General features: G+C 37.4%; 1 protein-coding gene across 5 annotated transcripts in view; it reads left to right on the forward strand.

Annotated features, from left to right (window-relative positions):
- The window catches only part of OMA1 (OMA1 zinc metallopeptidase), a 68063-nt gene continuing 55109 nt past the window's right edge, over positions 805–13758 (forward strand). The window contains exons 1-3 of one of the 5 annotated variants that reach the window (XM_003356445.4): positions 805–897; positions 8126–8644; positions 11607–11835. In XM_003356445.4, the coding sequence (XP_003356493.1) occupies positions 8145–8644; positions 11607–11835 (729 nt within the window). In that variant the 5' untranslated portion in view covers positions 805–897; positions 8126–8144. Of the gene's footprint in view, positions 1008–8125; positions 8645–11606; positions 11836–13758 lie in introns of all 5 variants that reach the window. The other 4 variants (XM_013999356.2, XM_005665385.3, XM_021096576.1 and 1 more) reach the window with 4 other exon arrangements.

The raw sequence follows: 13758 nt of genomic DNA on the forward strand, positions 1-13758 counted from the left end.
AAAAGGCACATTACAAAATAGAGACAAGCAGGATAAGAGAGAAAAATTGCTTAAAAACCCTCTTAAAGTGATACCTAAAATTGTCCATAGTGTTTACATTCTTCAAGATGTTCTTCATGGTGCACAGAATATAAATATAACAAACTAATTTTGGAATTACAGGATCATACCGCTCTCTGATATCCTATTTATGTACTTGTTGGTTTCTTTCCTCACGTGATTACAAGCTTCATGAAAGTAAGTTCTCTGTCTTATTATTCTCTGCTGTATCCCTAGCACTTAGTATGCGCCTCGTGCTCTCTCTCTCTTTTTTTTTTTTTGGCTGCGATGAAGAGCACTACACACATTGTTTTGGGGCCGGCTACTTTCAACTGACTTCCGGATGCTTCAGGTTCCTTAATGTTCCTTAGTTCCTTAATGTTCCTTAGTGTTCCTTAAAACGTGTCTCGTGAAAGTAGAGAGTTCTCTGGCTCCAGAGATGACAACTATTAGTGCAACTTCAGAACCAATACACCGTAGCTTTTGGCAGCCCTTCCTTTTGGCCAGCACTGCCTTGGAACCTACAGCGGGCACAGCGTTGCCTGGATCACCCTTTCCAGGACCAGGTCAGCTTCCAAGACACGAGTAAGTCAAGATGGTTCTAGGCCAGCAATCCAGCCCAGGGCCATGTCCCCCCGCCGACCACGCGGAGGCACTAGAGCGCCACAGTTCAGGCCTGATCCCGAGCCCGCGGAGAGGACGACTCTGGGCGGGTGTATTGACTGCCCGGTGTGGGCGGAGCAAGCGGGGCTCAGGTCTGATCCCAGGGCAGGAAGTGAAGGGGCGGGGCCTCTTCGGTGGGGTGTGCGCCTGCGCCTAGGTCGGGTCGGCGGAGTCCTTGCTTTGGCGCCTGCTACGGTCTGTCCTGGTGGGGACGCCTTTGCCTCGTCTTTACGAGTTTGGCCGGGCCCAGGGGAGGGGGCCGAGTACGGGAGTTGGGGTGCGGAGATCCTTGAAGGGGCGCTGGGGTGAGGAGCCGGGACCCGGAATGCGGGGTTGGGGTGGCGAGGCCTGGGGTGCGGGAGGGACGCGGGGTGCCGGGGTGGGAGTGGAGGGAAGGGCGAGTGTGAAAGAGCCGGTAGGAGTAAAGCCTCATGCTCCCGCCGGGTCCCCTCTTGGGGTGAAGTGCCGGACCCCAGGCTGCTCCGGGGTTGTAAGTTGGCAGGTGGCTGCATTTTCAGGCAAGACTACCTCCGTCTCCTCCCAGCCGTTCCTTATTAGCGGCCCCTTTTGAAAGTTGTGTTTTGTATTAACGCAGTATCTTGCGCCTGACAGTGACACCTTCACCCAGGGAAAACCGCTTCCAACCCCTTAAGGCATCATGAGACTTAGTCGCTCTCTTTTACCTCCTCCCTCTTAAAAGTAGAGAAAAGTTTTCCTGCTTAAACCCTACAAGGAAAGATAGAAAATTCCCTGTCTAAACAGTTGCAGGAAATTTAAATAATTCTTTCATGAACTCGTCTACAAAAAACTTTTTTTATGCGCTTTAAATGTTGTCACTTGCCTGGGTAAAGTGGAGCAACAGTTGTGTTGTGCCATGCAGTCGTCAATGAGAAATTTTAATCCAGGGAGATGAAAATACTTCATTGGGAATTCATGGATTGATCAGCTGTGGTGACTCCAACCAGTGCTATGTACTCCTCTCTATAAGGTCATATCCCTCATCCTCAGCCATGGTGTCTGGGTGCCCTCTGACATTTGGAAGCTTAAGAACCAAGTCTGTTTGTTGCCTTCCAGTTTATTATTATTATTATTTTTAAGCCTTCCATCATGTGTGTACTTTGCTTGAATGATTATTTAAAAGCACATGTCCCATTTTTGCCAATCTGACAGCTGTTTCCATAGAAACCAGAGAAAAAAATAGTCATTTTCAGCAGAGTTGTTAAAACTGTCTTCCAGGCTTCAGCTGTGAGTGCCAGTGAGTGCCGTACTTGCTCACTCTGAGATGGTACTTAAAGAATTAGGGATCTGAAATGTTCTTAAAGGCTAACAATCCAAATTATTTAATTTTCTCACATTATTAATTTAGTCATCCTAGAAGTCTGCCAGCTATGTTTGTTGACCTCCAGTTCTTTGAAGAGGATGTGTCAGGCCTGGTTCTCTCTTGCTCTGTGTAGTCGAGTGATTGGCTCTTTGAAGATGTATAAATATATTTTTTCTCCCATTCTTTACCCTTTCTTAAGGATAAAGCAGGGATTACAAAATATCAGGCACTATTTCTGTTCTCACTGACACTTGTTGATGGTATAAATGAAAAGATTTTTACTTACATACGTAATACATATAGTGTTTGGGGCTTCTGCTTCTACCTTCTGTGTCAGTATACTTTTTAAAAATAATGCATAAGCCATGAGGGATGAGCAGGAGTTTGCTTGTCATATGAGCGGAGATAAGCAGTGTAAATAGTTGTGCACAGACAGAGATGGAGCTTTCCTTCTCTGAGAGGTGTAAGTAAATCAGTGAGTCTGGAGCTTAGAAATGGGTGAAGGAGGAGTGGGAGGTGTTATTATTTTGAGGGGCCTGGTCTACATTATGCAGGCATTTATTGAATCTTATGGAAACCAATGGAAATTACAAATATAGTTGCCTTTATTGGTTTGGGGCTTACAAAAGTAAGAACACATCCTGTAAAAATTTAAACAGCATAGAAATATATAAGATGGAAATACTAAATCCCTTAAAGCTGTCATCCTGCCACCCAAAATAACCACTGCGAATGGTTTGGTGAATATTCCTTTAGATTTACCTATATTTGTATATGTATGCTAGCATAATTTAGTATTGCTATTTTTGCAAATTGGGCAGAGATTTTAGTCTCTTGGTTTCTGTGGTATGGTGTGTAGTATAGGCACTGGTGGAATATTTAGTGAATGAGTGAATAATGTAATTCAGAGATCAAAAACTGAATGGAGTCTGTGTGTCAGTAGGCGTAAACATTGCAGTCTAGGCCTATCCTCTAAATTGAGGCTGTGGAGTGCACTTATGAAAAGGGAGTGTGGTTGGATAAGTGTCCAAAGCTTGTTTACTTCAGTGAAAGAGTGTATGTGTGTCATTTGTACAGTTTTGACTTCTAGTAGAAGACATTCTATATTTGCCTTAAGTACACTTTCCTATTTGAAATAAATCTTTAAACAGTTTTTCTTCTGGAGGGCCCATCGTGGCTCAGTGGTAATGAACCCGACTAGGGTTCCATGAGAATGAGGGCTTGATCCCTGGTCTCACCCAGTGGGTTAAGGATCCTGTGTTGCTGTGAGCTGTGGTGTAGGCCAGCAGCTACAGCTCTAATTGGACCTCTAGCCTGGCAACTTCCATAGCCACAGGTGTGGCTCTTAAAAAAAACAAATTTTTTTTTCTACATTTGCCCAAATGCCCTAAAAAAATAGTAATTGCCTTTCTGAACTATTCTGCTATTCATTTAAAAAAAACAAATTTTTTTTTCTACATTTGCCCAAATGCCATAAAAAAAATAGTAATTGCCTTTCTGAACTATTCTGCTATTCATGGATAACCTTTAATTTTTAAAATTTCATAGTACTTAGCAGTTAATGAGAAACTGTATTTTAGTATCCCCTAATAGTCTTACTAAAGTGCTTTTTTTTCCCCACTCAGCTTGCAGTCAAGGATTGAATTTTATGCTGCTTCTGTAACTCACATGCCACCCAGCCAATGAAAAAGTCTTACTGGCTGCTCAAATACTAATTTTAAAATGATTTCCAGGCTTAAAATATTTTATCACTTTTCAGCTGTGTTCAAGAAAGGAAAAGAAAACTAGAAAGTATCTTGTTAATAAAGTCAACTGTTAGATATCAGCTTGGACTGTACTGATTTAAACTTGGCAGTAATTTTAAAAGGGTTAACTAAGAGTTAATGTTTACTTAGCACGTCCTTTATTCACATTATACATTAAAAATGCAAGGGCAGAATTATAAAGTATATTAAAAATTGAGTAATTTTCAAATAGTTTGATGTATAAATAATACTATTTGTGAAAACTGATGTTCTGAAGCATCTTTCCAGGTAATATTGTATTAGTCGAGGTTGCGTTAGGTTTATGTATTTGCCCCCTTTATTATGAAGCTTTTGAAATACTCAGAAAACAGAAAAAATGTTTAATGAGCACATATAGAACCACCACGTGGGTACAAAGATTAACATTTTACTGTATTTATGTACTATGTGTATATACTTTTATTATAAAATTTGAAAGTTTTATTCATCATGAAGAGTTCAGCAGGTATTTCATGTGTAAGATATTAACGTACATAACCACATCATATCGTTTAATAAAATAAGTGATAACCTATAACCTAAAGGCAAATTCATATTCAAATTATTACACTAGTCCCAGTTGTCTTCTAAAGCTAATTTTTTTCTTTCACACTAGGATCTAACCTAAGTTCAGAAATTACGTTAAGTTGTCTCATTTTAGTATAATCTTAAAAATAGCATAATGTATAGTTGATATACAATAAATTGGACACACTTAAACTGTACATATGTTTTGTCGTAGGTGTATATCTGTGAAAACAACTCCACAGTCACAGTAGTGAATATTTTACTTGTCCCTCAAACTTTGTAATCTCTTATATTTACCTCTCTATCCTCTGATTTCTCCATAACTATAAATTAGTTTGCATTTTCTGTAGTTTATATTATAGAGCTGGAATCATGGAGTATGTTTTTGGGAGGGGAGTAGTGTTTTTCCTGTGCTTTTTTTTTTTTTCCTGTGTATGGGTCTGACTTCTATCATTGGCTAATACAGAAATCAAATTGTTTTTGTGTATTGCTCTTGTATTCTGCCACATTACACTCATTCTAAGGGTTTTTTTTTTTTTTTGGTAGATTTTTTTGGATTTTATCAATATACAATCATGTTACCTAGGAGTAAAGACCCTTTTACTTCTTTATTTCTTGTCCGAATGCCATTTATTTCTTTAGTCATATATGCGTTTATTTAATTCTATTGCATTGACTATAATCTCCAGTAAAATGTTGAATAGAAGTAGTGGGAGCAGACATCCTTTTCTTGGTCCTGATCTCAGGAGGAAAGTATAGTCTTTCATCAGTAAATATGCTGCTGGCTACAGGTTTCTGTAGACGTACTAGTTTACTGAGAGTTTTTAAATCGGGGATGGATGTTGGATTTTATCAAAAATTTTTTTGTGTCTTTTGTGCTGATCATGTTGTGTTCTCTTTTTTGAGGTAATTCACTTTTAGGGTGAGTTACATTGATTAGTTTATGAATTTTGATTCAACTTTGCATTCCTGGGACAAACCTAACTCTGTCATGATGTGTTGTCTTTTTAATATATTGAATTAGATTTCCTAAAATATTATGAAGATTTTTTTGTATTGATGTTCATGAGAGATACTACTCTATAGTCTTCTTGTAGTTTTTTTTTTTTTTTTTTTTGAATCTGTCTTTGGCTTCGAGGTAATGCAGGTCTTATGAAATGAATTGCAAACTATTCCTTTTTAATTTCCCAGAAGGGTTTGTGTAGAGTTATTAATAATTCTTCTTTAAATGTTGGGTAGAATTCCCCAGTGAAGTCTTTTGGTTCTGAAGCCTTCCTTGTGGGAAGGTTTTTAACTACAGATTCACTTTCAAAGATTGGGTATAGTGCTATTCAGTTTATGTCTACTTGAGTAAGCTCTGATAATTTGTATCTTTCAAGGAATGTATCCATTTAATCTAAGGTGTCAGGTTTAAGATTTTCTCTTTCATTGGTTTTTGAGAAATTTGATATACCTTGGAGTGGTTTCCTTTGTGTTTCCTGAAGATATGATTTGTTAAACTTCTTAAATTTGTGGGTTTACAGGTTTTATCAGATTTGGAAAAATTTTGGTCATTATTTTTTCAAGTTTTTTTTTTTTCTTTTAGGATCCAATTGCGTATATATTAGGTCACTTGAATTATCCCACATGTCATTAATAGTCTGCATTTTTTTTTTTCTTTTTCGACTGCACCCGTGCCATATGGAACTTCTGGGTTCCATATGGAATGGAATCCTAGCTGGAACTGTGACCTGTGCTACACCTGCAGCAACACAGGATCCTTAACCCACTGCGCTGGGCTGGGGATCAAACCTGTGCCTTCTCAGGGACAAGCCAGATCATTAACTCACTACACTACAGGGGAGCTCTGCTCTATGCATTTTTTAAAGGCTGTTTTCTCTGTGCATTTCATATTGGATGGTATTTATTGATTTCTCAAGTTCAAAGTCTTTATTTCTGCAATGTCTAATCTGGTACTAGTGCTAGTCTCATCCAGTGTAATTTTCATCTAAGACATTGTAGTTTTCTTATATAGAAGTTTAGTGAAGCCCTTTTGAAAAAATATATTCCATGTCACTATATAACATGCTCAGACTTTCCTTTAACTTCTTAAAAATATGCAATATAATAACTGTTCAACTATTCACTATACCTTGTCTGCTAATACTGTCTCCTGTGTTATTTAGGAGTTAGTTTGTAATGATTGATGTTTCTCATAATCATGGATCACACATATTATTTAGGAGTTAGTTTATAATGATGGATGTTTCTCATAAGCGTGGATCACTATCCTGCTTCTTGCATGCCTAGAAATTTTAAGTTATAAATTGTACTTTGTTATGTGGTAGGTATTTTTATATTCTTATACATGTTCTTGAGCTTTTTTTCTAGAATGTGCTTAAGTTACTTAGAAACAATTTGATCTTTCTGAGTGTTGCTTTTAATCTTTGTTAGGTAGGATTAGAGAAGCTTTTAATCTAGGACTCATTTTTCCCTAATGTTGAGGCAGAACCCTCTGAGTGCTCTATCCAGTGCCCTGTGAATTAAAAGGTTTTCCCATTGAAGGGTGGAAGCAGGCGCTCTACGCTGCACTGTGTGAGCCCTGCACATTGTTCCTGACCTGCATCGAAGGTGTTCTTTCTCAGCTTCAGGAGTAATCTTAGACACGTTTGCCCTGATCACGATTTAGCTCAATACCAGAGGTGGGTTTTCTGCACATCTCTGGAGTTGTTTCTCTGTGCAACTCTCCTTCCACCTGTCCTCTGCTCTGAGCTCTTGCCACTGTGGTCTACTTGAATTCCCAGCTTCATCTCTTTGATTTAGGGGAACCTGGGCTGTGCTAGTTTTCTCTTTTTGGCATAGTGGCCTGGAAGCTCTCTCCAGGTAGTAGCAAGCTGGGGCAGCCGTAGTGCTCGCCTTACCTGTTTCCCACCTCTCAGGGATGACTGTTCTTCATTGCCTAAGGTCCAGAATGTCAAAACCATTGTTGTACTTGCTGTTTTATTTTTAAATTGAAGTATGGTTGATTAAAAATATTCTGTTAGTTTCATGTATAGCAAAGTGATTCAGTTTTCTTAATGTGTGTATGTGTGTATATATATATATATATGCTACAGAGGGAACTTCCTATTTGTAGACTTTTCGATGATAGCCATCCAGACCACTGTGGGATGGTGGGGTGGTACCTTATTATGGTTTTGACTTCCTTTTCTCTAATAATTAACCATGTTGAGCATCTTTTCATGTGTCTGTTGGCCATCTGTGTATCTTTGGGAAAATGTCTATTTAGGTCTTCATATTCTGTTTTTCAGTTGTTTTTGTCGTGTGACTAAGCAAGGTCCCTCTTACTCCATCTTGCCCCAAATCAGAAGTGCCAGTATTATATTTGGAAGGAACAAAGTTTTTATTTTAAAAAAATACATTTTGTCAGATTTTACTGTTCCCTTAAATACTCTTTCCCCCATTACTGCCAATTACTGAAACTTAATGCTGTTTCTGTTTAATCCATTTCTTATTCCCCAGATAATTTAGCTGTTAAAATAAAAATAGACTCCCCCAACTAAAAACGAAAGCTGGAAAGAAGAAAAAAAAATCCAAGTTTTCAAAGTACATGTTGTTGAGTAAAAAAAAGTAAAGTAAAACTTCTTTGGTTTTTATTGCAAAGAGGCGTTGCTACAAGGGTAGTAAGTGGAAACCCAAGGTAATTTAGAGATGTGCTAAAGGAAGAACAGCGTTTTTGTAGGTGTTTTTTCCCAGTTTGGTAAATAAAGTGTTTTGCTTAGATATTTATAGTTTATATTTTGTGTTGCAGATAATCAAGCGTAACAAAGATGAGCTTCCTCTGTGGACTGCAGTCTGCTGCTAGAAACTGTGTTTTCTTCCAATTTAATTTACTGACCAACTGGAGAAAATGTAACACACTAGCTATAACCCTACTGGACTGTCATCAAGTGAAAATTAACCATATAGTGAATAAATCTCAAGGCCTGAGAATTAATCAGGGTGATCGATTGGCTTTTCTGCCTGAAAACTTTGATTTCTATCGGACTTTTATTGACAGAAGAGCAGGATGCCTCTTGGACACCAGAAGTAAGGGAATTTGGATGATTACCCGCAAACGACCTGCATGGAATGACTCTTTTTCAAGACAGCTAAGGATGAAAGGTGTTCCAGTAGTTCCTACTCCTTCAGTATCTCGCCTTCTAAACTGTTTACCCACAAGAGACGTAAGGAGTTTCCACACTTCTCCGCGGTTTCACGCTGCTCCAGTTCCTCTCTTGTTAATGATTCTTAAACCAGTGCAGAAACTACTTGCAATCATTGTGGGCAGGTAAAATGCTTTGTGAAAAATAAACTTATATTTAAAAATATCAGTGAAAATACACTTTTAAAGAAAACTTACTAGATTTTTCTCCCATAATTTAGCTCAGAATTAAGTTTCTAAACCATTAGTTCTACCTAGTTTTGTTATGTATGGTTTAATAATCTTGAAATCATTTACCACATATAGTACAGAAATGTGATTTTTAAAAAATTATTCTCATATATCTTTTTTTTTTTTTTCAAAATCTTCTCCCTAGCATTATTTATTTATTTATTTTTGTCTTTTTGCTATTTCTTGGGCCGCTCCCGCGGCATATGGAGGTTCCCAGGCTAGTGGTTGAATCGGAGCTTAGCCACCGGCCTACGCCAGAGCCACAGCAACGCGGGATCTGAGCGGCATCTGCAACGTACACCACAGCTCACGGCAACGCCGGATCCTTAATCCACTGAGCAAGGGCAGGGACCGAACCCGCAACCTCATGGTTCCTAGTCAGATTCGTTAACCACTGCGCCACGACGGGAACTCCTCTTCTCATATATCTTGTGTAGACACTATTGAAAATATCTTATTTATGATTACAAGAATCAGAAATGTTTCTTATAGCTCATATGTAAGAAAGTACTTAGAAACTTTAGTTCATGGAATTTGAGGCAGTGGGTCATAAATCGAAAAACTTTGCTTAAGAAAGGGCTCATTCCTAGCCAAGGTAACTCTTAATTAGTATTTATTTATTTTTCTATTCTGTTTCTAGCAAATCTTTATTTTCCCTTGGTGAGCCTTTATAATAATGTTTTTGCAGCTAAATAATACTTCATATTTTATTTAAACCTCCCTTTCATAATTAAGCCTGTTTTCTCTTTTTTGCTCTATGAATATTTAAGAAAGGTAAAGTTAAGCGTTGTTTCCTCATAAAGCTTTCTTATGTTTGATAACAATGAAGTGCCTTCTTACTTCCATACTAACCAACCCAATTTTCTTTTTCTGAAAAATCAAGAACCTGATTGTGTTCTTTATGATTAGGCACTGGCACTGAGAAAATATGCAGCAAATTTAACTGGAATTTAAGTAACGATTGTCAAAGAAGGGTGAACTAGTTAAACTAGTAAAACAGTGAAAAACAGCAGTAAAAACAGATTTTATTCAGAACTTTTGCAGTAGGACAAGAGAGACCTCAGTAAAGAATCAAAGTCAGTTCTGAATACAGCATGGGCTGGCAGGCAGGGTGAGGCTTGGTGGAGGGAAGATTACAGAGAGGAAAAATCAGGAGCAAGGGAGATTCTACCTAAGCTGACCTACCAGGGTTCTCCCTGAAGGCAGAAGGTGATCAGACCACCCTGGGGATAATGAGTGATAAGGAACAGATTAGCTGTCAAGAGTGATCAGATATAGAGGATGGGAGATGCTGGCCGAATCGACCTAGCAGAATTCTTGCTAAAATTGAACCATGCAGGTTATGAACCCAGGAGTCCAGCAGTCAAGGCGTACTTGAAAAAGAGGTCAGGGGAGTCTTGAGTAGAGTTTGGTGGAGGAGAAAATCTTTGTCACACCTCAGCCCAAATTCTTGGGCCATGAGCTTTTTTTAATTCCTGTAAATTACTTATTTTTAACTTTCTGTTGTTGTTCCTAATTGTAAACCACCTAGACTTTTCTTTTAGGATATGTTTTCATACATTTTATTTATTTTTTGTCTTTTTTTTAATGGCTGAACCTGTGTCATATGGAAATTCCCAGGCTAGGGGTTGATTCGGAGTTATAGCCGAATAGTTAGTTATAATGAGCTGCATCTGCGACCCACACCGCAGCTCATAGCAACGCCAGATCCTTAACCCACTGAGTGAGGCCAGAGATTGAACCTGTGTCCTCATGGATCCTAGTCAGATTTGTTTCCGCTAAGCCACGACAGGAACTCCTGTTTTCATACATTTTAAACAAAGAATATCATAAACTTTTAAATTGGAAAGAAGCATACTTCATAGTTTAGTCTTTTTAGGTTGAAACACTTTAAAGGCATATGAGATGTGTCACTTAACAAATGACTTGAAGTTATTTTATGAAATAAATTTTGTCAAGAGAGTGATATATATGTTTTAAATTTTTGTTGCAATTTCATAGATGAACTCATGGGGAAAAATTTTTGTCCCAGTGCTGAAAACGCTGCTGGTTGTCAAAATGTCTCTGACCCTGATAAGCAGCAGAGAGTATATTTATATTGCTGCCTGGCAGAATTGGACCCCCTCAGATGTTATCTAGAAAATCTCTCATTTCCTTATCTCCAGTGCTTATGCTCTTATTACCTCTCCTTTGCCATGTTCTTGAGGGGTTCGTGGAGTTTCTCTACTGAGCAATATTTATTTCTAAAATGATTGCTGAGATAGTTTCCCTTGTACCTTGCTGAAGTACTAGCAGATTGTGCCAGATGTCTGATGTCTGATGAGCAGCGGGGAAGTGCTGGTGAAAGGTACAGATTTATTCTGCCATAATCCCCTCAGATGTTTATTCAGGCAGTTTATCCCTACAGCACATTGCCTTCCTTGCTTGGTTTTCCTCATGACCTCTGTGACCTTGGGCAAGTTGTGTAACTTCTCAATGTTAACTCCGTTACAGAAGGAAAATTATTAGGAAGATTAAATGAGATGACATGTATAGCAATTAAAAGAGTACTCTGAATGGGGTAAGCAGTCAATAAATGTTAACTAGTGGTAGTTGCAGTCAAATAGCTTCTCATTTAGCAGTTACCTTTAAAATAACAGAAAATTCCAATGAGCATTAGCATTTGTAACTATCGCTGTGTATAACTGATTAATTTTCCATCATTTAGCTAAGAATTTTATAAACTGAAAAAACCATCTATACAAAGGAATATAACAATTTAGATATTTGAGCAGAAACACTGTTGGTGTGTGCTTTAAGTTTCGGTGATATGTACTGATTCTATTATCAGAACTTTGAATTTTTCTTTTTGCTCTAGGGGCATAAGGAAATGGTGGCGGGCCCTTCCTCCTAACAAGAAGGAACTATTTAAAGAAAGTGTGAGGAAGAATAAATGGAAGCTACTCCTTGGTTTGAGTAGTTTTGGATTGCTCTTTGTAGTGTTTTATTTTACTCACCTGGAAGTGAGTCCAGTCACAGGAAGGAGCAAACTACTATTATTGGGGAAAGAACATTTCAGACTTTTATCAGAACTGGAATATGAAGCAGTAAGTAGTAAGAATTGTTTTTAATTAGATTGCTTGATGTAATACTCAAAGCAGGAAAGTTTCTCAACTATGGAGAGATAAACTACTTTTTAATTTTAATCTCTGATGGGAAATTAGCATTTTTTTCCAAAAGGCCTCAGACCTTGCATACTTAGTATTCCTACTGCCTCCAATGCCTTTCCTCTCGTTCACCCAGCTAACTCCTGCTAAACGCATGTCACTTTGAATGTTGCTTTCTCAGGAAAGCCTGCCTTGATTATCCTGACTGGGTTAGGCTGGGTGGCTACATCCGACTCTAGGGGGTATCTGTCATAGACTGAATTATGAGTAAGTCACTTGTAGTTGTGCTCAGTGCTTGGCCGTATTGGGCTTAGGTCTCTTACTTTTATTTTCTGTTTGCATATTGTACTTTTCTTTTAAAACACTTACCATTAGGCTGACATAATTATTTGCATAATTATTTACTTCCTGATCTGTCTCCTTGCGACACTAGCTTCATGGGGTCGGAGACCCTGTCTGTTTTGTTTATCATTTTATCTTAAGTACTGGCACACTGTACAAAGTAATGCTTAGCATATATTTTTTTTGAATACACGTATCTGTAATTTGAATTTTTGTACCTTGAAAATAAAGTAGAATAAGATGGTTTTTTTCCCCCTCGGACTTCACTTTTGGCAGTTGATTATATTTTTTGAATGCAAAGTAAAGTTGGAATTCAAAAGCTATAACTCCTTAGAAAGTATAAACTCAAAACATTTTTTTACCAGTAGTGAGTTCCTAGAGGACAAATCACCATTCTATCTCTTATGCTTAGCACATATACGATATAGACAAACCTCATTATATTATGCTTTGCTTTATTACACTTTGCAGATACTGCATTTTTAAAAATTGGAGGTTTGTGGCAATCCTCCATTGAGCAAGTCTGTTGACACCATTTTTCCCACAGCATATGCTTACTGCAATTCATATCTCTTTGTCACATTTTGATAATTCTTGCAATAAATAGTTCAAACTTTTCATTATTTTTACATTTGTTACAGTGATCTATCATCTGTGATCTTTTACTCTTGCAAAAGAGATTAAGACTCACTTAAGGCTTAGATGATGGTTAGCATTTTTTTAGCTAGGATTCTTTAAATATGTACATTTTTTTTTAGACAGTGCTATTGAACACAATAGACTGCATAGTATAAATATACCTTTTATATGCACTGGGAAACCAAAAAATTCATGTGGCTTTACTTTATTGAGATCCTCACTTTATTGTGGTGGTCTGGAACTAAACTCAAAACATCTCTAAGGTCTGTCTGTGTATGTTCAATGAATGTTTGTTGAATTGAAGTCTTATGTAGCCTCACTTGACAGCTTTGTCCTGGTTAGGTCTTTATATCAGTCTTTATATATTTTTACTTTAATTAGGCTTCTGAGTTTGTCAGCGGAGAGTTAATTACCATGAAAACAAAAGCAACAATGGTTTTTCACTAAAAAGTTTAATAAAGATAAAACCAAATTCTTACATACAGAGTTTATTCAGAGATTTGAGATGTTTCTTAGAATAGTCTAGTTGGAAGCAAGTTTGAGGAAAGTGTTAAGATTTAGAAAGGCCTGCTATTAAATTAGTGCAGCCTCTACCATTTATATCACTAAGAAACTTAAAAAAATTATATGCATGTAGATGTATGTATTCTTTTTTCTTGTTTTTTAAACTACAAATGTAACCTGCTTGATATGAAAATTCAAACACATGTTCTTATAGGATTATTATAAAGTACTATAATTACATATATTGTTTGTTATAAGTACTTCAGTGGTTTTGTTTTAGACACTTTACATTGGTGACTTGTGCTTTTAAAAATGCTAATCAAGATAAAGATTTTTAAATTCATATTCCACAAGATCATCTATCTTTAATGCATCTCA

This window comes from Sus scrofa, chromosome 6, assembly GCF_000003025.6.
Source record: "Sus scrofa isolate TJ Tabasco breed Duroc chromosome 6, Sscrofa11.1, whole genome shotgun sequence".
Taxonomy (NCBI): domain Eukaryota; kingdom Metazoa; phylum Chordata; class Mammalia; order Artiodactyla; family Suidae; genus Sus; species Sus scrofa.